We start from the raw sequence: 25966 nt of genomic DNA on the forward strand, positions 1-25966 counted from the left end.
CTGTGAATGCCAGCACAGAGATAACTCATCAGAGCTGGAACAGCAACATTCACGCTTCTGGCGGTGCCTGTCTCGTCAGTTGCTGAGAAGACCGTAACTTCCAGATTCTTTCTCCCTTAAGCCAGAGGTCATGTGTATGTCTGTGTACAGCTGACAATAACAGCCCCAAAATATTTCCTCATTCATTGTGGGATGTATTTCTGAACCGTTTGGTCAGAAAACTGTAGGCTAAATGTTTTCTTCAAGTCTGTAAATCCAAGTGTATCGACTTGGATGTAATACAACACAAGAAACACAGAATGGAAGAAGAATCATGACAATGTGAGTGCATTCAGACCCACTGTATATAATGTAAGTGAAAGAAGGATACAGAATGAAGCTGCAGCTCTTTTCAATGAACCCTCCCACAGAGAGAGAGGGTGTGAATGTGGGCAAGCTTGCATGGATGTGATGACAGCAGGAGAGTAGGACGATACAATCCTGCTGTCCTTCTTCCTTCCCTCCCTCTAGTTCCCATCACATATACACACACACACACACACACACACACAAACACACACAGATTTTGCCACTTTATTCTGCTTTGTGAATTTGGAAGCCATGCAAGCCTTTTTACAAATGAATTGTTTGCTCTTCAATGAAAAACAAAAGGAACACAATTATTTAGTTCTACATAATATAAAAATATATATTTCTTGAAGACATTTACCCTAATTAAAAAGCAAAAACAAGCACATTCCATCATTGTTTTGCTGCCATTCAGTCCTACAAATGAGTAGTATCCCTGATATCAACCTCTTTTAGATTGTTAGTCTCGACTTTCCGTCCTTCAGTTAAGGGATGCATTTCAATAATTTAACAATTTATCTTCCCTGTCCATCCCATATACATGACAACTCTTCTGTGACTGGCCCAAGGGGCAGATAATCAATTTTGCCACGCCAGCTCTCTTCTTGTTGCCTCTGAGGTATCTGAAGAGGAAGAAGTAGTCCCGGGGGCCATGGGACAATGGTCAAAAGGCGGGTGTTTCTGTATAGGTTACTGCGACTTCCTGTTCCGGACCTGCACCACTTCCTTCCTTTCCTTCAGGAAGTTCCCAAAAGCTGGCTCTTCTTTGCTCTCTTCAATCACTAGAAGTGAACCACGGGAAAAGGAAGGGAATGAACTTAGCACTACAAACGTACCATAAGCAATTAACCATTCAACAACAGGCAATTCAATCAACTAATTACAGTGCAGGTCAACATTATTGGCAACCTAGAGTAAATTGTACATCTTCAGTATATGTTCTATATATCAGACATATCATAGATTTATCATTCATTATATATATATATATATATATATATATCATTAGTGATGGCTGGTGGTGATATTGGGTGGGTGGGCTAAAAAAGTGTAGGCTATTCATTCATCAATGTTCACGATGCAGCAAATGCAGAACTACATCCAAGATACGAAGTTGCAACAAGAAAATTATATAGTCTACCTTGTTATAGTAGGTGCTCTACAACAAAAGGCTACTATAGATAGAGCTAAGTAACCACAAGAATAGCCTGATTAATTCTACTTTAACCAAGCTGCAGCCGACGAGACAGTAGGCAACACAATAATTGTATTTGTAATGCACTTTAAATTCAATTTAAATCTCAAAGTGCTACTCAATCCGGAGTTTATGAACGGTTAGGCCCAATCCCAATGTGCACCCTCATAGACTTTGAGGCGCGTTCTCGCTACGTCTCTGAGGGCTTAGGGATGTCACCCAGTCAAATCATCAAGTGCTTCACAGACATTTTGAGCACTTAATGCACCCTTTTTGTTAGTCCTCATTTTTGCAGATTTTAGCTAGGGAATTGCCCACAATTCACAGTGTTGTGACGTGAAACATAAGGGTTACCAGGGGAAGCCTGGAAGAGGGGAAAAAATCCCGGCAAACCCGGCTCATAAAACAAGAAGAACGGTAAATAAACAAGCATACATGGATGGAGCAACCAACCCTTGACGTTAACATAGTTAGAAATAAAAGTTAACATGTAAGTTCAAACACAATGCTCACTGATGGTTAATATAGCCAGAACTGTGTGTATACTTTGATCCTTTCCAAATATGCTTTAATCTGATTTGATCCAACTACATTACTATTTTGCCGTTAATGCAGCAAAGTGCTGTCCCATTCCAATTTATTATTATTATTATTTGCTTGCACGCTTCAACACAATACTAGGACTTAGGTTTGGGCTAAGCCCCTAATGTTTATAACGTATGGCTCCTTCCCTGCCTACCACCACAAATATAATCTAATTATGTGGGAAACACTGGTCTCACACCTCATTGTGTAACTTACTGTAGCACTGCTAGTTATATGTTGATAAGTAAGGGTGTAGCTTTGCTAGCAGCAGCGCTCTTATGTTTGCTACCTTTGGAATGGCTAGTTAATGCTGCCTCTCCCATGATTTAAATGTCAAAACAAATTCCACCACACAACCGACATTTTGCTCGTCCCGGGTCTTTGTCTGTTGTAATGTATCTTTCCATTTGTAGCCAAGCATCGTTAAATATACTATTTCCTGGCATTTTGAATTATCCCTCGCGCTTCTCTGAGTTACTGTTGCTATGGCCATCGAACTTTTCAGTTAGTATGAGAGCGTATGCCTGCTTATATTTCGAACGTATTTCTTCTGGATACTGTTAAATGTTCCCAAAAACGCCTAAACAGCATACCCAAAGTAAATTGACTGCTGTTCTTGAACCATTTGGGGTGCATGCATGTAAATGGACTCTTTTGAAAGCTGACACTGAGGTTATATTTCTTGTTGTCAGGACCCCTGTCAGTCCTACTGGTGTTGACTAATAGAAGCTAATAGAAGGAAAGTGAAAGTTTCTATTTCCGCCTAGAATTTGTGCTGAAAACAGAGGCCTGAAGAGGCCTAGAGGTGGTAGGTATTAGCTGGAAGACAGCATTGGTCCACAGGTTGAAGCCTTACCCAATTCAAATCAAGAGTCAAACATAATACCACAATATATTGAGATTTGACAAAGGTTTTTATAAGAGTACATCCAGGCGTTTTCTTTTGGAGACTCCAGAATGAACCTTGTAACCAAGGTCAAATTCTTAGTATAAAAAGGTATAATTGTTATCTGTACTGAAAGGCGGTACTTATAAACTATCATATATAACACTAAAACTAATAAATCCCTCATTAGTATTACTGAAACACAAAAACTGAAGCATGAACACATTGGAGTGCTTTATCTGATTCCCTGGATTGGCACTCATAGAACACTTACATATTGCACAGACCTAGTTGGCTTTAGAGGGCTGTCACCGGGGCATGGAAGCTCCTATTGGGTTAAAATGGCCGCTACACCCTAAGCTTTTGATTGACACCTTATGTCAATCAAAAGCTTAGGGTGTAGCGGCCATTTTAAGATTATCCTCGTCTTTGTTTACTGCTCAGATCTCTTGCTATGAGCGATTGTTTGTGACGCAAATCAAAAAAAAAAAAATTGACGAAGACAGAATTAAGCAACAAGATCGTGGCTATGTGTGGATATAATTCATTGTTTGGACAACTCGACATGGTTTGATACTTTGGACCTTTGGGAATGTAAGCAGATGAGGTTTTGATGAGTTGTGTGCATACCTGGAACATTCCGAAGTAATCGTAGGTAAGTCAAACTTTTTCACCGGACAAAGACGTTGACAGTACTTGCTGTTGCGAATTGAGCTTGAATTGGTTTATTTCAATGAAAGCACAAGAATCGTAGCTTTCCAACGAGGTATAATATGTTTAGACGTCTAAAAAAATATTTTTTTCAAATTGAGTGCGTTCTCACTGAGGGAGGGGGCGCAGCAACGCTGCCCAGCAACGCGCGTTCTGCCATTTTCCCCCCTGCCTTTCAAGGCTGCAATTTGCCTTTCTATCAGCAGATGTCGCAAGGGTTCCCTTGCACAAGTTTGTACATGTCTAGCAAAATATGTATAGTTTGTCTATAATTATGTGCAAAATTATGAAAAAAATGTAAGTGAATTCTATGAAGTACATTAGCGTGAAGCTAATGGGCGTTTGTGTATTGACTGGTAACCGCAGTTCTTATATGTCAGGACATAGCGGAAACAATAATTGTAATTGCAAATATATTTTGGAAAGTGGATAAACATAACAAATGCATTTTGCATATTGACACGAGTGAAACAAATCATATTATATGACTTTGATAGTCTGCGACTATTTTGCAAACGATAGGCTAAACCATTTACAAATATAATAAGGTAGGCCTAATAAAAGGAGATGACGGCATGGGCAGGGGCTGTTATGATCACTGGATTCACAAGAGTGTAACTGATCGTTCTTGAAGGATTTAATTATTTAAAATATTTTGAGACATGGACAGACTACAGGCATCCACGTGGACTTCATGGTTAGTTGATCCTTCCATGCTTGTTTGTTTGCCATTCTTTCTTGCTTTCTTACCCTATAAGGCGGGTTTGCCAGGACTTTTCTTTCGCTTACGGGATTCTCCTGTTAACCCTTGTGTGACCCCCAGCGTCACAACGCTGTCATTTGTGGGCAATTGACTGTTCCACAGGCCACGCCCCCTTACTTATTGTTGCTACGTCCAACACAATTCCCGGAACTGTCAACCCAAAAGCCATGGCGAGTACGGGGATAAGCGCTACAGCTGTCAGTGTGAGTGAGGATTTTTTGAGTAATACCTTTGCGATATCTTCCAGATCCAGGCAGAAGGAACTGCAATATGCAGTGGAAGGATATATTCAAAATGTTAAAGTTAGCAACGAAGGGGAAACAACAAAAATCGAAGCCAAAGCAAAGCATACAGGTCTCAAGTAGCCTTGCCTGGCCAGGCACTTGAACAGCAAGCACAGGGTTGGGATACTCAGGAATAGGTTGCCTACTCACATAATTCTACGAAGAGTAAAATAAAATATGTTTATAATGGCTTTTGTTCAACATTGATACAGTATTTTAAGCTCTTAGCAACTTGCTGGCGTTCGTTGGCTTGCTCAGCTTGCAATTTTACAGACGTTAACATTAACATTTTGATTTTAACATTAACAAATGTGTTGGAGTCACTAATTATGCACTAGTAGTGGTAATAATTCTAGTTTACATGAACCATAACTGTTTGGGGATGTTCTCTCAACTAACATCTTAGATATCGTTCGCTAGCAGCTTAACGCTAGCTAGCTACCTTGGAGCAGATATGCTATATGTTTGGTGATGTTCTCTAAATTAAGTTGGGAGTAGGGTCTCCCACACTGTTTTATCCACCGCCGGCACCTTCCCTCTTGAGTCTTCGGCTTTGTAAATGGAAAAAATACCACACCTCCCTCTAAACTTTTGGGATATCTAGTGTCAGATCGACACGTCCCATTGGCACACCGTTTAACCATGTTGCTTCTGAGTCAAAGCTTGACGGACCTTCTTCTCTTCGTAGCGGTTGCTAAGGTACGATTGGACGAGGACCGTTCTGGGGAGGGGTTTCGGGAACGGTCAATTCCATGAGCCAAAATCAGCAAAAATGCAGATTACGTAAAGGGTGCATTAAGGGCCCAAAATGTCAAATGTATCTGAGTTTTTATCAGGGCAAACACATGGTTGGCCACTTGTTAACAGCGTAGGGAAGTTAGGTCTTAAGTGATAGGCTATAGCCTGTAGGAGAATTTGGTGAACTTTTTTAAAGATGCAAAATATTATTGACATTACATGTAGTCATTTAGCAGACGCTCTTATCCAGAGCGACTTACAGTAAGTACAGGGACATTCCCCCGAGGCAAGTAGGGTGAAGTGCCTTACCCAAGGACACAACGTCATTTGGCATGGCCGGGAATCTAACTGGCAACCTTCAGATTACTAGCCCAATTCCCTAACCGCTCAGCCACCTGACTCCCTTATATTGACCCTTATTTGACTCCATCAAAGTCTCCACTCGCCGTGCACGACTTACTCCTTCACAGGACTTCTTCACAATCAAAGCCCCTTTTCTAATTCCTACATAACACAGCCCACTCAATAAAATAGCGTACAATACCCTTTCTGAAATATCTAGAGGTATAAATGAGTAAATGATCATTTTACAACCTCTTAAATTGGCTGCAATGAATGACAATATATTTTTACAAAGACTCCATGAACGTAACAATGAGCTAAATTAAATGTATTATTGAGCTGTAAGTACGCCTTTCAGAATGGAATGCTTGGAATGTTGGGTAACTGGATGCAAAGCTTAAATTTGGGCGAAATGCTGTTTACACTGGAAGCTCATTTCTCCATGCCGGTCACCAAGCCTGCCTTTGGTCCCCCAGTGGCTAGAATTTTTGATAAGTGTAAACCAAGCCCTGCATGTTCTTTTCCGCCTTTGACAAAATGAAGGCTCAATTGCTCTGTTTGAAAATCTCCCCCTAGTGAAGTAGATCGGGGGAAAGTTACCTACCCTTTCTCTACTTTGCCTGCCCAGATCATCTGGCCCGCCCATGAGAAACTGAGCTACCACCCTGCAAGGGCAAGTGCCATATCGGTTTTTCTTGGAGAGACATCATGCGAGCAAACAAACGATGCATAAAAGTTGCTCAGTGCTTGGATGTACAAATGCAAGCACAAATCTTTTTTTAGTTCCTTCATCCGAGCCTCTGCACGACCAGTATTTTAATTGTATTTTTGCTGGAAATGCGCCGACACAACTTCCCAAAGTTTTGTATGTCTGCGCCAAACATTTCAGCCACTACTGTTTCCTCAACTTGAGCCAACACAAAGCTGGCCTTGCTGAAATGACTAAATCTCCTTGGTCAAGCTACAAACCTTGGACAAGTAGGTTAACTAACCCTATATCATTTTGTTGCTTTACTCTACTGTACTGAGTTACTGTTGCTAATGTAAAGATAAATGGCATCAAGTGTGTGTGAATGCAAACGCTGAAACGCAAGTTTTGTACACTTCTTTGTTATTTGGATAACCGTTCTGCTGTTGGTGTTATGGTTTGCGATATCTGCCTTTCTCCTCATTGAAATGACTAAGAGTGTGCACCTCTGCAAACCAGAGTGATCAGATGAGGATGGCTAAATTCGAGGCATCTTACAGCAACGGAGGCTACGAGCCATTGCGATACATCCATTGTAAACATTAGCGCATGTTGCCGCCCCTCTCCTCCTCATTAGCATTTAAAGCTACAGACACAGAAACAGTGCGTTTTGAGGAAAGCTCATTGAGGGACTGCTCGTAGTGGCTGTAACTATGCACCAAGGCTGAATTTTGGGAAAGATACTTCAGATACAGTATTAAGGAACAACTAAGGCCTATATAAAAGCATCCCAAAACAGCATTTCACATCTCCTTTAAGGGAACAATTAGCTCAAAAACTGGGCACAGTGCAAAGTTGTAGTTTTGCAGGTGTCCACCTCAGGACCCAAGGACATACGGTGCAGCAGTAGGCTGAACTTACACTTTACCGAAAAAAAACATGCCTTAAAGGTATGTATGTGTCGCATGATGGGTACCTAACGCAAAACTAAAGATTGATTATTCCTGCAATTAATTTGCACGTTAACAACATTTGTCTAACCTGTATCCAGACTGTGCAAGCTTGCACATCAATGACATTATTTCTCTGAGCGACTTTGCGGCATAAATGTTTTTGGACCTGGTTAGATTATTCTGAGGTTTTGCATCTGTCATGTACACATCTGACCAATCAAAATGCAAGTTGTTCACCACGTCAACTGTCATTACATTGAACATGGCGGATCATATTATTGTATTTGTATCTCAGCACCCGGTTTTATAAAAGTGAAAGAAACTACAAGGACAACTAGAGGGGGTACAATTTATGGGGAAATTGTAGTGTGTGCTTGCTTGCTTCAGTTGCAGGTGGGTCTGTTTTCCCTTCTAGTGATATTTCAAGCATTTAGCCTACTCATATTGCATAATTCATGAAGAACACCCTTTGAAACAAGGAACCCCCTTTGAAACAAGCTACTGTAACGGTGCGTTCACACTGCAGCGGGGCGGGCAGAGCGGGGCGTCTTCCAATTCATTTTCAATGAAACCAGGCGTTGACGCTCGCATAGGGCATTGTGGGAAGGCGAGCGGGGCGTCAAAAGTTGGATTTTCCTCAACTTTATGTAAATGAGGAGCGTGAAAATGCTGGCGTTGACCAATCGGGTTGGTTTCTTGTTACTTGTAACGTTGCAACTGTTGGTAATGGTAAACATTTCTAGATTTAAAAATTTCAAGATGGAAGAGCAACTCATCGTATGTGTCTTCATACCCTGTATTGTTTGATAAGTCTATGTTCGATTACAGAGACTTAAACAAAAAATGATGCCTGGCGCAGGGTTGCTGAGGTTGTTGGCGTCTATGGTGTGTATTTTGTACTTTAATTCAGTTTCTTCGCATTATATAACTTTCTTCTGTGCTAGCTGCATAGTCTAACTAGCTCACCAGGCACACGATTGACATACAACGTTGAAATGCTGGCTGGCAGCCACTCGCTATCCAAGCAGTGAATGTGTAGTGGCAAGTCATAATATAGAGATTGATTTGCAGAGATTTCGAGTAATATAATAAAAGGGTACACATGTCAACGTTTATGTTTAATGTATCTTTTTTGTAGATAAGATCATGTCAGATCTAGAAAGCGTATCGAATTTTTGCTTAATGTGTGTGAAAGTTGTATTTTGTCTGCACATTTGCCATGACGTTAAATGACAAACTACAACAGTGATTTAACAGAAAACTACAGCTCTGAATTAATCTGTCCGACACGCCCCCGAGCGTGGTGCACTGTGGGAAGGCCAGCGGTGCAGAGCGGTAAAAAACGCTGTAGTGTGAACGCACCATAACAACGTTGTCACTGGCAGTATTTCAGATGGAATTGCGATTCAAATAGTACCGTCTGCTAACTGGAAAAAAAAGTCCCAATCAATATTAATTTAGGGGGACATAAAAAAATCCATATTCAAAAGCAGTTTGCTAGAAGCAAGCTAGCTGCCGTTGCTATCCACACTCCACTGATTGTTTGAAAGTCCAGAGTATGCTGGAGTTGAAAAGTTACCGGACTACTTGCGGAGTGCTACGAAAGACGTAAATCCGAGGCAAAAAGGCCACTTCCCTTGACAGTGGTTAAATATGCATAGCAACGGTCAAATATGAGAAAATTGTTCACCGCAGAATGTTGGGAATCCCAATTCAAGTGAATGGAGCATTCTACAGCATTAAAAACAGCCGTGTAATAAGACATAATAGCAGTGTTTCACCTAGGATTTTTTTTTGCAGTGGGGGCAGGTCTGTCCGACCCCCCCCCCCCTCCCCCTCAGCCGAAATAAAGTTCTAACCCTATATTTTGGAGTAGGTTAGTGTAATAGTCTTATAACAAATGTGATATTGCATATATTTTTGTCCTATTTTCCGTAAAAATATATAGTTAGGCTACTTAAAGTATGTTCTAAATGGCCGAAATATGCTGCCAATTAATAAGTGACGTAACCACTTATTGTAAATGGTCAGTAGCCTAGCCTATCGATCAAGGTACTCGAAAGCATGTACACTGTCGGCTTCATATGATCTTGATAGGCTAAGCTATTAAACTATTAATCAAAAATACTTCAGCATATTAATGCACCTCAAATACAAACGTGAGCAAGGGCAGCAATCACTATCGAATCAACAGGCATGCAATTATGCTAGCAGGGGAAGAATACAAACAACGAAAATCACCAGTTAACTTAAATTTGCCATAACTGTAGACTAATACAATAACAGGCTTTAATGAACTGAAAACATAAGTTATACGACTTACAGTTCTCAAAGACGCACACACGCAATCTCAACTGCGTTGTGAAGCGCGTGTCCTTGCTATTCTCCGACATGCACTCTAACAATCACTGCTGATAGACGGCCTAAAATCTTGTACAGCCCTATTTCTGATACCGTGGCAGCAGAAATTTAGCCGTGGCGGGCCGCCACAACAAAATCAACATAGGGGACACACTGAATAAAGTTTAGCCATAGCTGTGGCATTGAAGACAGTACTGTAGCCTACTACACTGCCAGTGGGCGAGCCAAGTCTGTGACACTGTGGCAAACAAGACGCAGTCTCACTCAAATTCCAAGTTTTACACAAATAACAAACTATGCTGACCCGCTGGCTGTCTTCGCAATCGGCATATCTTTAAAACACTGCTGTCCATTTAGATGTAGAATTGACCCTGGTACGAAATTAAGAAAATACCCACCAGACGCAGATCGACAGTTGACTGAGTGTCAACACTGTTGACAACACTGTTGTTGCTACCGCAATCGTCAATGGAGACTGACAGGCTCTCACGTAGCAAACAAATCAACGTTTTTACAGCAACCTACATTAAAATATCACCACCTGGCTGTTTTCACAATAGTCATATCGTCATAACATTTCCCTCTTTCTGTTTTTTCGTGTAAAATTGAACAATAAAATTAGCTGCAAAAAATACTACTATGACGCTTTCTAGCATGGCTGCCGCCTAAAAGACTAGGCGGTCTCACGGGCGACCTGCACTCGCTCAAATTTCAAAGACTGTCACAACCTAAATCAAAAATGCAGTTCCACTCGAAATCGCTTTCTCTACAAAGCCAAATGGTTGTCATTTTTTGGGGGTGGTATTTTTCACTCGTAATCCAAACTCCAATTTGCGAGCTAGAGAGTCTATCACGTTGTATTGTACCAATGCTCCGCAATGCTTTGGGGCTATCTTGTTGTTATTATCAGTGACCTATGCACTTTGTAAAGCTCTCTCTTGGATCGCTTTGGATAAAAGCGTCTGCTAAATGAATACATGTAAATGTATATCGAGCTTCAAAAGTATACGCCAAACGATGATGCTGACAACAAACATTTTCGTTTATTTTTATTAATTAAAAGGAGCACCAGGTCATCAACATTATCGCTCGATTCTGAGTTCTTTTTCTCCTGTTGCGTGAATTCATTTAGAACTTGAATAATTTATCCGCAAAATCGCGTTGCCCTTGATGTGCATGGTTAGGCACGTCAAAACCCCCTGAAATATTAATCCGAATTATTAGCAATTTCCTGCTGTTTATTCGTGTCACGTCCAGTGTGCAAAGGCCTTAACCCTTGTATTATCTTCGGGTCATTCTGAACCATCAGTCATTGTGACCCACCGTCGTATTGCGACAACTTTACCGCATACAAAAACAAAGTTAAGCATTTTCTTTTAACCGTCGGGCTGTCTCAGACCCCGCACATTGGGAGGTTAAAAGAAAATGCTGTTTATTTGTTTTTGTATTGGGTAAAATTGTCACAACTATGATTCGTGTGAACCTTTGGGTCTCGCAAAGTTTCTGCAAACGTTGTTAGCTTCCATCGAAAAGACTCCCCTTGTCCAAACGGGCTGCCAGTCACGTCACCAAATATACCAATCTTTGAGGCCTAATATCTACTTAATTATCAAATATTTTCAGATAGACCACCAGGACACTGATACGAAGTAGGGAATCTAGCTAATGACACCATAATTTGTTATGTTTGGCAATTTTTGAATGTTAGTCAATTGGAGCCAGAGTTGTTTGGAGCCAGCACCTGGCAACCATCGGCAGGTATTGCACTTTGAGCCACATTTTTCAGCCCGGAGGTTGCCCCTTGGTTCCACATCTTCTATTACAATTCACAGTTGGTAAATATGCCTTAAATTGAGTGTACATTCTACAACCCGAATTCCGGAAAAGTTGGGACGTTTTTTTAAATTTGAATAAAATGAAAAGTAAATGACTTTCAAATCACATGAGCCAATATATTATTCACAATAGAACATAGATAATATAACAAATGTAATTTAAACAGAGAAAGTTTACACTTTCATGCACAAAATGAGCTCATTTAAAATGTGATTCCTACTACAGGTCTCAAAATAGTTGGGACGGGGGGCATGTTTACCATGGTGTAAAATCTCTTCTTTTCAAAACAATTTTAAGATGTCTGGGCATCGAGGTTATTAGTGTTTGGAGTTTTGGTGTTGGAATTTGGTCCCATTCTTATTATTATATAGGTTTCCAGCTGCTGAAGTGTTCTAGTTTTGTCTTTGACGTATTTTTCGTTTAATGATGCGCCAAATGTTCTCTGTAGGTGATAGATCTGGACTGCAGGCAGGCCAATTCAGCACCCAGAATCTTCTACAACGAAGCCATGCTGTCGTAATAGGTGCAGTATGTGGTTTTGCATTGTCCTGCTGAAATATAGAAGGCCTTCCCTGAAATTTACGTCGTCTGGAGGGGATCATATGTTTCTCTAAAACTTTTATATACCTTTCAGCATTCTTAGTGCTTTCCAAAACATGCAAGCTGCCCATACCGTCTGCACTTATGCACTCCCATACCATCAGAGATGCTGGCTTTTGAACTAAACGCTGATAACACGATGGAAGGTCTCCCTTCTCTTTTGCCCAGAGGACACGGCGTCCGTGATTTCCAACAAGAATGTCAAATTTGGACTCGTGGGACCATAAGACACTCTTCCACTTTGAAATAGTACATTTTGAATGAACCTTGGCCCACAGGACACGACGGCGCTTCTCGACCATGTTCACATATGGCTTCCTTTTTGCATGATAGAGCTTTAGTTGGCATCTGCAGATGGCATGGCGGATTGTGTTTACTGACAGTGGTTTCTGGAAGTATTCCTGTGTCCATTAATTGACACAATCATTCCAATGAGTGTGGTCTGAGGGCCCAAAGACCACGGGCATCCAATAAAGGTCTTCGGCCTTGTCCCTTACGCACAGTGATTTCTTCAGTTTCTCTGAATCTTTTGATGATGTTATGCACTGTAAATGATGAGATTTGCAAAGTTTTGCAATTTTACGTTGACGAACATTGTTTTTAAAATATTCCACAATCTTGTTACGCACTCTTTCACAGATTGGAAAGCCTCTGCCCATCTTTACTTCTGAGAGACTCTGCTTCTCTAAGACATCCCTTTTATAGCTAATCATGTTACATACCTTATACCCATTAACTTAATGAATTGCTAGATGTTCTCAAAGTTGAATCTTTTCCAAATGTCTTGCTTTTTCAGCCATTTGTTGCCCCCGTGCCAACTTTTTTGAGACCTGTAGCAGGCATCAAATTTGAAATGAGCTCATTTAGTGGATACAAATGTAAAATGTCTCAGTTTAAACATTTGTCATGCTATATATGTATATTGTGAATACAATATTGGCTCATGTGATTTGAAAGTCTTTTAGTTTTCTTTTTATTCAAATTTCAAAAACTTCCTAACTTTTCTGGAATTCGGGTTGTCGATTCTAAAATGTTAACATCTAGTTTATTAGCCAAATAGGTAAATATTGTGGAAAAAATTGTGATTTCCTGTGTGCTTACATTATTCACTAATCAAGAAAACTAGTCATTGGATACTAGTTAGTATGTTCTCATGTAAGCTTGCTATGAATAAGAGTAGATTGTGTCTGTGTCAGGGTTAATAGATGTTCAGGATCAGGAGAAAGTACTGGGTAAACGTTCCTTGTCATGACTACAAGGAGAGCTCCAACTATGAACTCTCTAGTCTTAGAGTGGTCATGTGTTGAGAGCTGTGAATCTCTTTCTCTGAGATTGTTGTAACGTCATTATTGCCTGACTGTCACTATCTATGTTTACATTCTTGTGCCCTATAAAAGATGGTCCTCCAGCCTTCAGGGCTGAGAGAGACGTGATTGAGACCTAAGCCTGGTGTTGTGTTGTCATTTATTGTCAGAAGTCTGGTTTCCTTTCCCAATCTACAGATTGATAAGACTTATTGAAATCCAAAACTTAACTGAACTTAGTCACTCCGTTTATGAAGAGACGGACTAAACACTTTCTTCATCAATATGTTGTATATCAGAGGTAGACAGTAGTTACACTGCATTAAGATCATGTAAATAATAGTGGGGGGGGGGTTGTTCGGACAGACCTTCCCCCACTGCTAAAAAAAGATTGACAGATTGTCATCCATGGAGCTGGCACAATGAATATGGCTTCAGCTATGGAGCTGGAACTTTGTTGCACTACATAAGCAATTGTGACATGAATCTTGCGAGCCACGTGACATGGATCTTGTGAGACACAAACGGGCATGCTACAAGAAAAGTCTTCTGAATTCAACCTACCCAGTCAAAACTATTCATATAAACAACACCATACAATAGATTATCTGCAAGAAAATCCATAACGTCCCAGTTATGGATTACTATTTGGTTGATTTGAAATTGTGGTCAATCACAGAGCTGGGTGTGACCCTTACTTTAAGCATGCTTGAATACATGGATCGATAGATATATACATTGGTAGGAAAATCTGACAAGGTAGGACAAATCGATAAAACATCGATTCAAAGCCTTGGTGAGCACTCATTGTCACAACTGAGTCAAATTTTATACCAATGACATTCCAGTTCTTTTCTGTTACCCTTCTTCTGTTACTGTTACCCTGTTCATATACCTAAAACTGTTTCATTGCACACAACATAACGTACATAACTTACAAGACATTCAAAGGTGCCAATAAATTTGACCTAAACTATATACAGTACCAGTCAAACGTTTGGACACCATTTTACCCGAATCCGTATATAATTGTGATAATCAGCCAATTTCAATGTTGCTTTTACACATAATTTTGCTCTCACCTGCGTGATCAATGTCATCTGTGTCGCTGTCCACTTCCTCCTCTACATCATCAGGGTTACCCCGCATGAAAATTAAATCACTGGGGCCTGCCACATAGGCGCTGCCTGGGGAGGAAAAGACAAAAAAACGTAAACACTTGAACAGACACATTTAAACAAGACTCATGAGTGTACACACACACACCTGTCTGAGGTATGGTCTGTATGGACACTGCTCCCATATCTTTTTGTAGTTTCTCCAACTGTTCCTGCTGCTTCCTGGTCTGAGCATTAGTCTGAAACAAAACACAAACGATTATACAGACACATTAAAACACACACAAAAACAGTAAAAGTATTGCACTGCGTGAAGACACTTACCAACTCTTTATGAAGCCTATCATATTCTGGCCGATATTCCCTGTGTAAAACGGAAATGGACTTCAGATCCAAATATGACCACTAAACCCACTACAATCTGTGTGTGTGTGTGTGCAGTATGCCAGCATGAGAGCGTTGTCCTACTCACGTCTCGTACTCCTTTGCTGCATCTGTCACCTGCACAAAGAGTTCATCCAATCCACTACCTGTGACTGCAGACACGCCCACAACCTTTGAATGGAAGACACACAGGGCAAATCAGAACTGTCCTACCATTAAGGAAGGCTACCTGCACGTGTGTGTGTGTCATACTGTAAGACAGATAAATATTTCTTCTTCATTAACAACCAAACCTCAAATGTTCTCTTTATAACCCTTTGTGGCTCTAAACTCCTCCTTTCCTCCCACCCTTTCTTCCCTCCTTCCCCCTTGCACCCCCTTGTCTACCTCCCCCAATCCTCTCTCACCCGCAGGTTGGTGTAGAACTCATCAAGTACAAGGCTCATGGATCGGGTCAGATTGCTGACATATGAGGTCTCCTGGTTCAGCGCATCCTGGAACACCTCAAAGTCCTGCATCCACTCCACGGCAAAGCTGTGATCAATTATGTCTGTCTGAAACATAACAACACCAACAGTTATATAGAGCTTAAAATCCTACGTTTGATCCAAGCTGTGGTTGATCAGCTGCACCTGAAGACTAAATCCAACTTAGTTAAGGGTTGCTGATTCCACTCTTTACCTTGTTCATGGCTACAATGAAGGGAAGCTTGGTCTTGTAGAGAATACTGTGGAAAATAAACAGAAACACAGCATTTTACTCAAATCCCATTTGGTTTTAGTTGTTTCCCCGTCGTCGTCATCTACCGCTTGTCCGAGGGTCGGTTCGCGGGGGCAGCAACCTAAGCAGGGAGGCCCAGACTTCCCTCTCCCCGGCCACTTCCACCAGCTCTTCCTGGGGGACCCCGAGGCGTTCCCAGGCCAGCCGAGAGACATAGTCCCTCCAGCGTGTCCTGGGTCTTCCCCGGGGCCTCTTCCCAATGGGAGGTGCCCAGAACACCTCACCAGGGAGGTGTCCAGGAGGCATCCTGATCAGATGCCCGAGCCACCTCAGCTGGCTCCTCTCGACGCGGAGGAGCAGCGGTTCTACTCTGAGCCCCTCCCGGATGACCGAGCTTCTCACCCTCTCTAAGGGAGAGCCCGGCCACCCTGCGGAGAAAGCTAATTTTGGCCGCTTGTACCTACCCATAGTTCGTGACCATAGGTGAGAGAAGGAACGTAGATCGACTGGTAAATAAAGAGCTTCGCCTTTCGACTCAGCTTCTTCACCACGACGGACCGATGCAGAGCCCGCATCACTGCGGACACCACACCAATCCGCCTGTCAATCTTGCGCTCTATTTGTCCCTCACTCGTGAACAAAACCCCAAGATACTTGAACTCCTCCGCTTGGGTCAAGATCTCCTCCCCGACCCAGAGATTACACTCCACCCTTTTCCGGTCGATAACCATGGCCTCAGATTTGGAGGTGCTGATTCGCATCCCAGCCCCTTCACATTCGGTTGCGAACCGCTCCAGTGAGAGCTGAAGGTCGCGGCCCGATGAAGCCAACAGGACCACATCATCTGCAAAAAGAAACGACCCAAACCTGAGGTCACCAAACCGGACCCCCTCAATGCCCTGGCTGCGCCTAGAAATCCCATCCATATAAGAATGAACAGAATCGGTGACAAAGGGCAGGCCTGGCGGAGTCCAACCCTCACCGGGAACAAGTTTGACTTACTACCGGCAATGCGGACCAAACTCTGGCACCGGTCGTATAGGGACCGGACAGCCCCGATTAGGGAATCCGGTATCTCGTACTCTCAGAGCACCCCCCACATGAGACCCCGAGGGACACGGTCAAACGCCTTTTCCAAATCCACAAGACATGTGTAGACTGGTTGGGCGAACTCCCATGCACCCTCCAGGACTCTGCGGGGGGTATAGAGCTGGTCCACTGTTCCACAGCCAAGTCGAAAACCACATTGCTCCTCCTGAATCTGAGGACTATACTTTCCCAGGGAGGCTGAGGAGTGTGATCGCCCTAAAGTTGGAGCACACCCTCCGGTCCCCCTTTTTAAAGAGGGGAACCACCACCCCGGTCTGCCAGTCCAGAGACACTGTCCCCAATGTCCACGTGATGTTGCAGAGTCGTATCAACCAAGACAGCACTACAATATCCTGAGCCTTAAGGAACTCCGGGCGGACCTCATCCACCCCAGGGGCCCTGCCACCGCGGAGCTTTTCAACCACCTCGGCGACCTCAGCCCCAGAGATAGAAGGGCCCCCCCCCCCCCCCCGATGTCCCCAGACTCTGCCTCCATGTTGGAAAGCGTGTTGGTGGAATTCAGGAGGTCTTTGAAGTATTCCTTCCACCAATCCAGGACGTCCCCCGTCGAGGTCAGCAGTGCACCATCCCCACCATATACAGCGTTGACAGTGCACTGCTTCCCCCTCCTGAGTCGCCGGATGGTGGTCCAGAACCTTTTTGAAGCCGTTCGGAAGTCATTCTCCATGGCCTCGCCGAACTCCTCCCATGCCCGGGTTTTTGCCTCCGCAACCGCCAAAGCCGCGTTCGGCTTGGCCTGCCGGTACACATCAGCTGCCTCTGGAGTCCTACCAGCCAATAAAGTCCGATAGGCCTCCTTCTTCAGCTTGACGGCATCCCTCACCTCCACCACCGGGTTCGAGGGTTACCGCCGCGACATGCAACGACCGCCTTGCGGCCGAAGCTCCGGTCAGCCACTTCAACGATGGAACCCGGAACATGGCCCATTTGGACGCAATGTCCCCGGCCCCCCCCCGTGACATGATAGAAGCTCTCCCGTAGGTGGGAGTTGAAGCTTCTTCAGACAGGGGGTTCTGCCAGCCGTTCCCAGCAGACCCTCACATTATGTTTAGGCCTGCCAGGCCTGACCGGCGTCCTCCCCCACCATCAAAGCCAACTCAACACCAGGTGGTGATCAGTTGACAGCTCCAGAAGTCCAACAACAAAACACTGCTCGGGTTCAGATCGGGGGGGCCGTTCCTTCCAATCACGCCCCTCCAGGTCTCACTGTCATTGCCCACATGAGCATTGAAGTCCCCCAGGAGGACGAGGGAATCTCCGGGAGGAGTGCTTTCCAGCACCCCCCCCCAAAGAGGGGTTAAGGTGAAAACAATTCCTGAGCCAGAACTTTTTTGAAGGGGGGGAGGGGTGGGGGTTGGAGAGAAATGCTTTTTTTGTCTTCTGCTAGTTTTCTACACAGGGTGACCAGTGGCTAAGAAATAGTGAATGACAAGTCATGTTCCCCAATAAATGTGCAAACATATTTTTAAGTTGCAGACACGGTCAGTTATAGACAACGGTGTGTCAGCTGTAACAGTTGCACCCAGCAACGTTGTGGTAAGTTTGAGTGCAAGCACTGAGCAAGCACTTTCTTACCGCTGCTGGCATATAGAAGCTTCCTCAAGCAAAACGTGCAGAAACAAGCACCAGGCTCTCTCAGTTTCTTGCACCAACTGCCAAAAGGCTCGCCGTCTCTACCTTCTTCTATCCACGCCCACGCCATTTATTTTTGAGTCATTTATCTATGGGTAGGACATCATCCCCAGGCTTCATGAATTTGCACCCCATACTTTCACCAACTACGTTAACATGACGTATGGATCTCATTCACACTCTGTTGCCAGGACCCGCCCTGCTTCTGATGGGCTTGTAACGTTAGTTATAGCTGCGTTCCTCTCATATGATTGGTAGGGGAAATCAATTGACTCAAAAATATTAAACTGCATGCAAGTTCCCCCCCCAAAAATGTTCATGGCCGCACGCCGGACATCCGGCATGGTGCCGGAATACTTTAATCCCTGTAGCTAATGTACTGTCAAACGTTTGGGTACCCTTGATTTGACTGACTGCTGTAAAACCATTGGATTAGTACCAAAAGTTCCTGCTTTGAAAATAAAATGAGCAGAGTTTTATTGGCGTCACTCGTAGCACTTATGAGACTGATCCATTGTGTTCAATGCAGTGGGTGAGACAAATTAAGATGTCTGATGGCAGTAAACCTGAGTGTGTGACTTACCTGCAGGCATAGAGCATGTTGGACATGAAGGTGACAGGGTTAACGCTGCGAGACGTGTCCATCAAGTAGATGACCACACAAGGGAAAGACGAGGCCTGTAGATGGAAAAAATAATATGCCACAACAAGCAGAACAATCTGACACAGCAACACAAAGTTGCCAAAATACTGAGCCACAGATACTTTAGGATTGGTGACAATGTTCCCATTAAAGAATTTGATTAAGTTTTAACTTATATTTTAGACATTCTGTAACCCAAACCCAAGATTTGGCTATATTAACTTCTGTCTTTAACTCTCTCACACACACTCACCAAGGCTTCAGTGATGATGGTGCCCGAGGCTGACCAAGTAAACACCTCTATCTGTCCTGGAGTGTCAATCAGAACATACCTGTCACAAGAGTCAATGGTCACAACAGATCCAAGGAAGGAGCAACAGGACGTACAAAGGTCACAGAAAGGACAATATACAAAAAAAACTTCAAAGATCATGTATAAGTTTCTAAATCAGGGCTTTGGTTCTGGACAGGCACACTCCAATAGATAAGAGTCAAACCTTTTGAGAAACCACCTGTATAACCTTCTAAAGTGATGAGACCAGGAGCCTGTTGCAATAGCTGTGCATATGTTTTCTCATGAGTTAGGGTGCCAAATTCACACTAAACTACACATGAAACTAGTTAGTATTATATTAAAGGGGCAATTGACTGCAAAACCGATTTTACCTTGTCATAGTTGAATAACGACAGTTTGGTGGGTAAAATGAACATACAGTGAATATCAAAGTCCATTGACACCTCTTCCCTTTTCAAATCTAAAAAAGAAAATTGGTTGTAAAACGCCAGCTTTTCAAGAAAGCCACCGGTGTGACGTCGGACCGGGGACCGCCCTTTTTTGCTCTGGTCTGTATCTTTGTCACGCCCCAATATTTACATCCAGACCAGCCCGAGGTAGCGTATATCTCCGATACTAGTTTAGCTGCGCACTGCTCTGTGTAGGCTACTTATAAGGAATTACAAAGAAGAACGTTTTGAATTATAACAAGGATATTGAAAATGGACCACGATCGTAAATGCTGTGTTCCAGGCTGTACAGGGAAGGCTAACACTCACAGTCTTCCCAAGGAGCCAAACATTCGACAGGCATGGCTGCTGTTGTCTATGAGAAGATCCCGGCAAAGTTCGACACGCAATCATTCATTTGCTCTGAACATTTCACCCAAGACAGTTTTGACAACCTTGGACAATTTCAAGCAGGATTTGCTAGGAAGCTGAACCTGGAAAGAGGTGCTGTTCCGACCGTATGCTCATTGCAACCACAAGCTATAAGGACTGTATGATGTTGTGCTAACAGTTATTAGCAATGCTAACGTGTCCTGTAATATAGCGTTAGAATACCAGGTACAATGCTAAATACGTTTCTACACACATCAAATGACTCTCGCTAGACTAGCTCTGATGTCGGCATTAGAAGGGAAGCTTCCAAAAAAATAGACAGCAAATGAACAACAGTCTGGCTTATTGCTAACGCCTGTCTAGATAATCTATTTGAAAGAACTGGAGAAAGGCAGGTGCTAGATACAGGATACGTTAGCATTGCTAGTAACTGTTACTAGTAACACCCAGACTGAAGGCATGTTAACTAGTTTAGCTTGCTAACGCAAGAGCATAGGTAGAATGTGTGATAATTTGGCCTAGTTTATTGGCAATGGGGCTAACGTTGTTTCATGTTGCTGACTGTTTCCATTCAAATAAATAACCTGTGTTTTGTAAATCTACAATTCACGATGCATGTTTGTCCAGATCTTTGTCATGTTATTTTTCAGCAAGATATCTAGAGCTAGCTAACTGAAGCCGAGTTGAATCACAATATGGTTTGGTTGCTAAGCTGTAGCCTACCGTTCTACCCACCTAAGTCAATCCAGTTTGCTTGAACAACAGAAGTGGAAACAAGTAATGTTATCATTTCAAATGATATGTAGTCAATCTGTTGAAAACAGTGTTGTGTAGACACAATAGATTTATTTGCGCGTTTTTATTTCAAGTCTCCACCTTCGGTGTTTCAGTGAGTGCTGCTGTTGCTGGCCGTGTTGCGTTTTTGCTCCCCAGCTTCACTCGTGGAAAACCAACCAATCAGCGAGCAGCTTATCTAAATATTAATGAGCATACCATAAAAGGAGAAAAGCTAGTGTTTTTTTCCCGGGAACATTTCAGAGGATCTATCAGGGGGCATAGAAGAGCACCTTGGCATTTTCAACCCAACCAATGTTACATACCCTATTCGGAGACCTTAAGGAACAGTATGAAATACCCCAAAAAAACAATCAATTGCCCCTCTAAAGCTCTGTCGATGTTTGGTTGCACCACAGAGACGCAAGTTAATCTTAGCTACATTGACATCCACACTAACCAAAATATTGTTGCAGAAAATGACTTTTTAACTTATGTGGCCAATCGGTGGGAAGCACTATTCTTGATGCAGTGTCAATCATCGTTTTTAATTTACAATATTTTGTAGTTTAAAAGTTTCTAATGCTCAATTGTCTTTGAACACTTTGCTACACAATCAAGGTTAAATGGCTAAATCTAATTATAACAATGTGGAAATTTGTATCAGGTCCTAGTCCGCAGCAACAGAAGCCAAGCTCTGGTAACCAAAAGGTATGTTTTAGCTACATTTAGGTACCTCGACATGATAATATGTTTTACTTGCTAGACAACATATCAATTAATCAAAACAGACTTCCAGAAAATGTGTTTTGCTAACCAGATTTTGCAAAAATACATTTCAAGCTTATTTACATTGGCAATACTGTTACTTAGTAAATACTAATTTACTGAGGAATTTACACCTACTTAGCCTGCGTTTAATCCTTGAATCATTAGTAGTGAGCAAACTCCAACTAAAGTTAGAAATTACGTTAACTCACAATGACCCGAAGGTTCATAACAACCCATCGTTGTGCTGCGACAACTTTACCCAATACAAAAACAAATAAAAAGCATTTTCTTTGAACCCTCTCGCTTTGGGGGGTGTGAGACAGCCCGACGGTTAAAAGAAAATGCTTCACTTTATTTTTGTATGAGGTAAAGTTGTCGCAACACATGGGGGGGTCACAATGACTGAAGGGTCACATTGACCCGAAGATAACACAAGGGTTAAAACTAAGCTACGTTTGAATTTACGCACAACTAGTGTACAACCCTTTCCAGTAGACTTACTGGTGATTGTCTTGTTTCTTCTCTATGAACTTCATTACCTGAGGAAGCAAAACATAGTATGTATGTTGACTAACTGAGGTTTTCCCATCAACGTACAAAGAACAGGTGTATTAAGGAACTAGGAATCTAAATGGGGACATCTACTGGACAATCAATGAAACACAATTTATAGAGCAGATCAATCTATTGTATTCAAAACCGACTGGCACTTGACTCAAATGTCAGTGTTGCCAAACACCTCTCCTTAAGAGATGTACAGTGGCCCTAAAGTGCAAATCACAACGGCAAATAGAAAACATTTCAACAAATCATACAACACAACGGCAAATAGGAAAACAAAACAGGAAATAGGAAAACACAACGACATTAACTTCGACCGGAAAAAAGGTAGGGCCTATCTAGCAGAGGACGGACCCTCCTGATTGGACAGACGGACTGTCTGTTTTTTAACAGGAAGGAGAGCTTGTGTACTTAAAAAAAAAACACTGCCGTCAACCAGTTTGAAAGGTTTTTGACGGGACATACAGCAGCACCATCTCAATTTACTGACATTTTCGGTATATTAATACATAATATCAATTGGTTACTGTTCTATCATGTATATGTCTCATACTTTATTAATTTAAATGCATGTATTACAATATGATTAACCTATACCAATAGGAAGCAATATTGTGAAGCAGAGCTAGAAATGGCTATTGCTACCGTACTATAGCCTAATGAGGACTATTGTTCTACTGAACATTTTACTTTCGACTGTTGAAGTAAATGGGACTTGTTAAACAAGTTTTTTTTATTCATCTGCCCACTTACAATTGACCATGTTAACAACATTTATATTTGTAGTACTTACTTGATGCACGTTGAATCTAATCTAGATAGGAATCACACCAGAAACTGCTCAATTTAAGGAGTTTGTTAGATAAAACAGAATATACAAGGCAACCAATTGCATTCAATAAAACATTTTATTATAAATATATGTCCAGTGAGAGGGTCAAGTTTGTTTTTAGTGAGTGGGCATGAAATTCCTGCCGAGCGCTAGCTGGACGATAGGGGACCCCTTAATCTGCAATTGATTGTTGCTAGCTCTAATCAGATGTACTAACTAGGCTAATCATGTTTTCAAAATAGGCGCTTTTCCGTGTTTTTCACCTCTCCTCCCTATTAAAAGACAGACAGTCCGTCTGTCCAATCAGGAGGGGCTGTCCTCTGCTAGATAAGCCCAACCTTTTCCGGTAGAAGTTAATGTCATTGTGTTGTCATATTTGCAGTTGCGTTTTCTTATTTGCCGTTTTGTTTTTCTATTTGCCGTTGTGCTTTATGATGTTTATGTGTTTTCCTACCTGCTGTTGTGTTTTCCTATTTTTCTGTCTTGTTTTATGATTTGTTGAAATGTTTTCCTATTTGCTGTTATGTTTTATGATTTGCTGTTGTGTTTTTCTATTTGCTGTTGTGATTTGCACTTCAGGGCCATCGTAGAGATGCCCTCCTGGGAGTTCTTTTCTTAACACCAATTGTAAAAATAGATAATAATAACAATAATGTTAGTATACAGTGACATACATTTTGGCTTGCAAAGTTTGTGCTTCAGATGTTGTGGTGTTGATTAATATGGTTACTTAATTATTGTGCAGTGATCAGATGGATTTGAAATAAAAGCTTCATTGGGCCCCCAAAAATGGGAGCCAATAAAAGCTTTAAAACTTATAAAATGTGTAATCTTGTTTTTTAGTATTCTATAGAAACGTGTTAAATTATTCACAAATACTGAACCAGCAAAACAAAAAATGTGTCGCTGCCAATATTGTAGGCAGCATAGAAAATAAACAGGTCACCTGATCAAAACGAGTAGCAAACAGGTTGAGTGATGTGACGATTCCGCCGTTGGGTCCCAGTCCGTACTGTTTCATAACTTCTTTGTAATTGACAGTGTCACGGATATCTGGGGGAGGCAGGGGTCAAAACAGAATTCCAACCTTGTTCCGTATGGGATTCAGATTTTACTTCTTCACGGATCACATAGCTAGCTATCACTATATTGCTGGCTTACTGTTTGCCAAGCAATCTGACTTGTGTTCAGAAGGTGGCTTACCGATGTTGGCTGGGAAAGGTACTTCGTGAACTGCAGGGTCAAGGTTGATCACGTAGGGGGGAGATCTCTTCGTGTGAAGGTAACCGATGAGTCTCTTAAAGTGATAAAGTGTGGCATTTGAGCTGATTTGTTGTGGTCAATACGATAGGTAGAAAGCTAGCTTGCCATACAACCAAAACATACACTGGGGCATGCGTACAGCGTAACTAGCTAATGTTCATTAGATACAACTAAATCAAATGTGTAAATCTTGTGAGCTACGCTAACAGAGTAACGCGCTTGAATTTCAATGCAACAATGGCTGGACCGCCTGTGCTAACTAGCTAGCTAAGCTAGTACCTGAACAAAAGTAGTTTTCCCAGACCCCGCCATCCCCATCACAATGAGACAGACGGGTTTTGGTTGTGGAGCACTTCCCGAGGCTGAATCCGGACCCGCGGTGTCACTGTCATTTCCTTTCAGAGTAGCATTATCCTTATAATCGGAGGCGGCACCTGCGTTCCCAGATGTGGTCGCCATGCTTGCTTGTTGTCGTTGTGTGAAATCTGCCGTTAAGGAGCGGTTTCTGTCGCAAAGGGACTTAGATCACGAATTGTTATTTATTTATATTTTTTATTGAAAATGTATAAACCATACATTGCAACATCGATACTCTTTCAGTACATCAAGATACAGAACATTTTCCAAATGGCATAATAACATCGTAATCAAAAATACACATAGGCTACAGAATGGATTACAAGGGAAGTGAAAAGGAAAAAAACAAAACAACAAAATAAATTATATATATATATTATTCAATTAACATATATGGGGAAGTTCAGTTCAATTATTGTTCGTTGACATTGTGGGAAAGTGTTTTAGCATATCATAAATTCTTGTGCTTTTCATCTTTTAACCAATTTTAAGGACTTTTGGTAAAATTTAAGAAACAGGTAAATTGGGGGATGATTTCAAGACTAATTTTATGGATAACAAAACTGTGCCATGCATAGTATTCATAGATGCCACCTACGTCAGACCGCCGCCATATGCACTACCAATCTCGCCCAGTATGGCCGCTTCAACTTTGTCAAGCCCCAACATTTACATTTACCCGCCCTCTGGTTTTCTGATCCAGGAACATAAACGGAGGTCGCGTAGATCTCCGACACTTTTTTAGCTAGCTGCGTATGGAACACAGTTAGTCAAAATTAATTTAATAAATAAATAGGTAAATAGATAAATACATATATAAATAAATATGGCTATGAAATTAATTCTGAAATTAAAAAAGATGGCAATAAATATATAAATATAGCATTATATAATTATATAGCTGAATCCATTTACCATCATCAATAAATACATTAATTTATTTCAAAATGACGTTTTTGTAAAAATAACATTTATTTATTTCAGGGGACTTTTCTTTCCTAATGCCACATTTATTAATTTTTGTAGACTTTTACACACCACATTTATTTCCCCATATATTTCCACACCACATTTATTTCCACACCACATTT

At 41.9% G+C, this 25966-nt stretch overlaps 1 protein-coding gene across 2 annotated transcripts; it reads right to left on the reverse strand.

The window, feature by feature from the left end:
• Positions 1–559: 559 nt before the first annotated feature.
• gpn1 (GPN-loop GTPase 1) lies at positions 560–24988 on the reverse strand. Of its 2 annotated transcripts, XM_084667822.1 has the most exons (14): positions 24798–24988; positions 24459–24552; positions 24202–24308; positions 22364–22401; positions 19455–19533; positions 19142–19236; positions 15778–15823; positions 15504–15650; positions 15185–15267; positions 15037–15076; positions 14861–14951; positions 14677–14781; positions 4718–4751; positions 560–1130 (listed from the first exon to the last, which is right to left on the reverse strand). In XM_084667822.1, the coding sequence occupies exons 1-14, from the start codon at positions 24975–24977 to the stop codon at positions 1124–1126; spliced, it is 1146 nt and encodes a 381-aa protein (XP_084523948.1). In that variant the 5' UTR covers positions 24978–24988; the 3' UTR covers positions 560–1123. The 2 variants fall into 2 exon arrangements, with proteins under 2 accessions (XP_084523948.1, XP_084523947.1); XM_084667821.1 differs by lacking the exon at positions 4718–4751.
• Between the last annotated feature and the right edge of the window lie 978 nt (positions 24989–25966).

This window comes from Hypomesus nipponensis, chromosome 12, assembly GCF_054491055.1.
Source record: "Hypomesus nipponensis isolate SF chromosome 12, ASM5449105v1, whole genome shotgun sequence".
NCBI lineage: Eukaryota > Metazoa > Chordata > Actinopteri > Osmeriformes > Osmeridae > Hypomesus > Hypomesus nipponensis.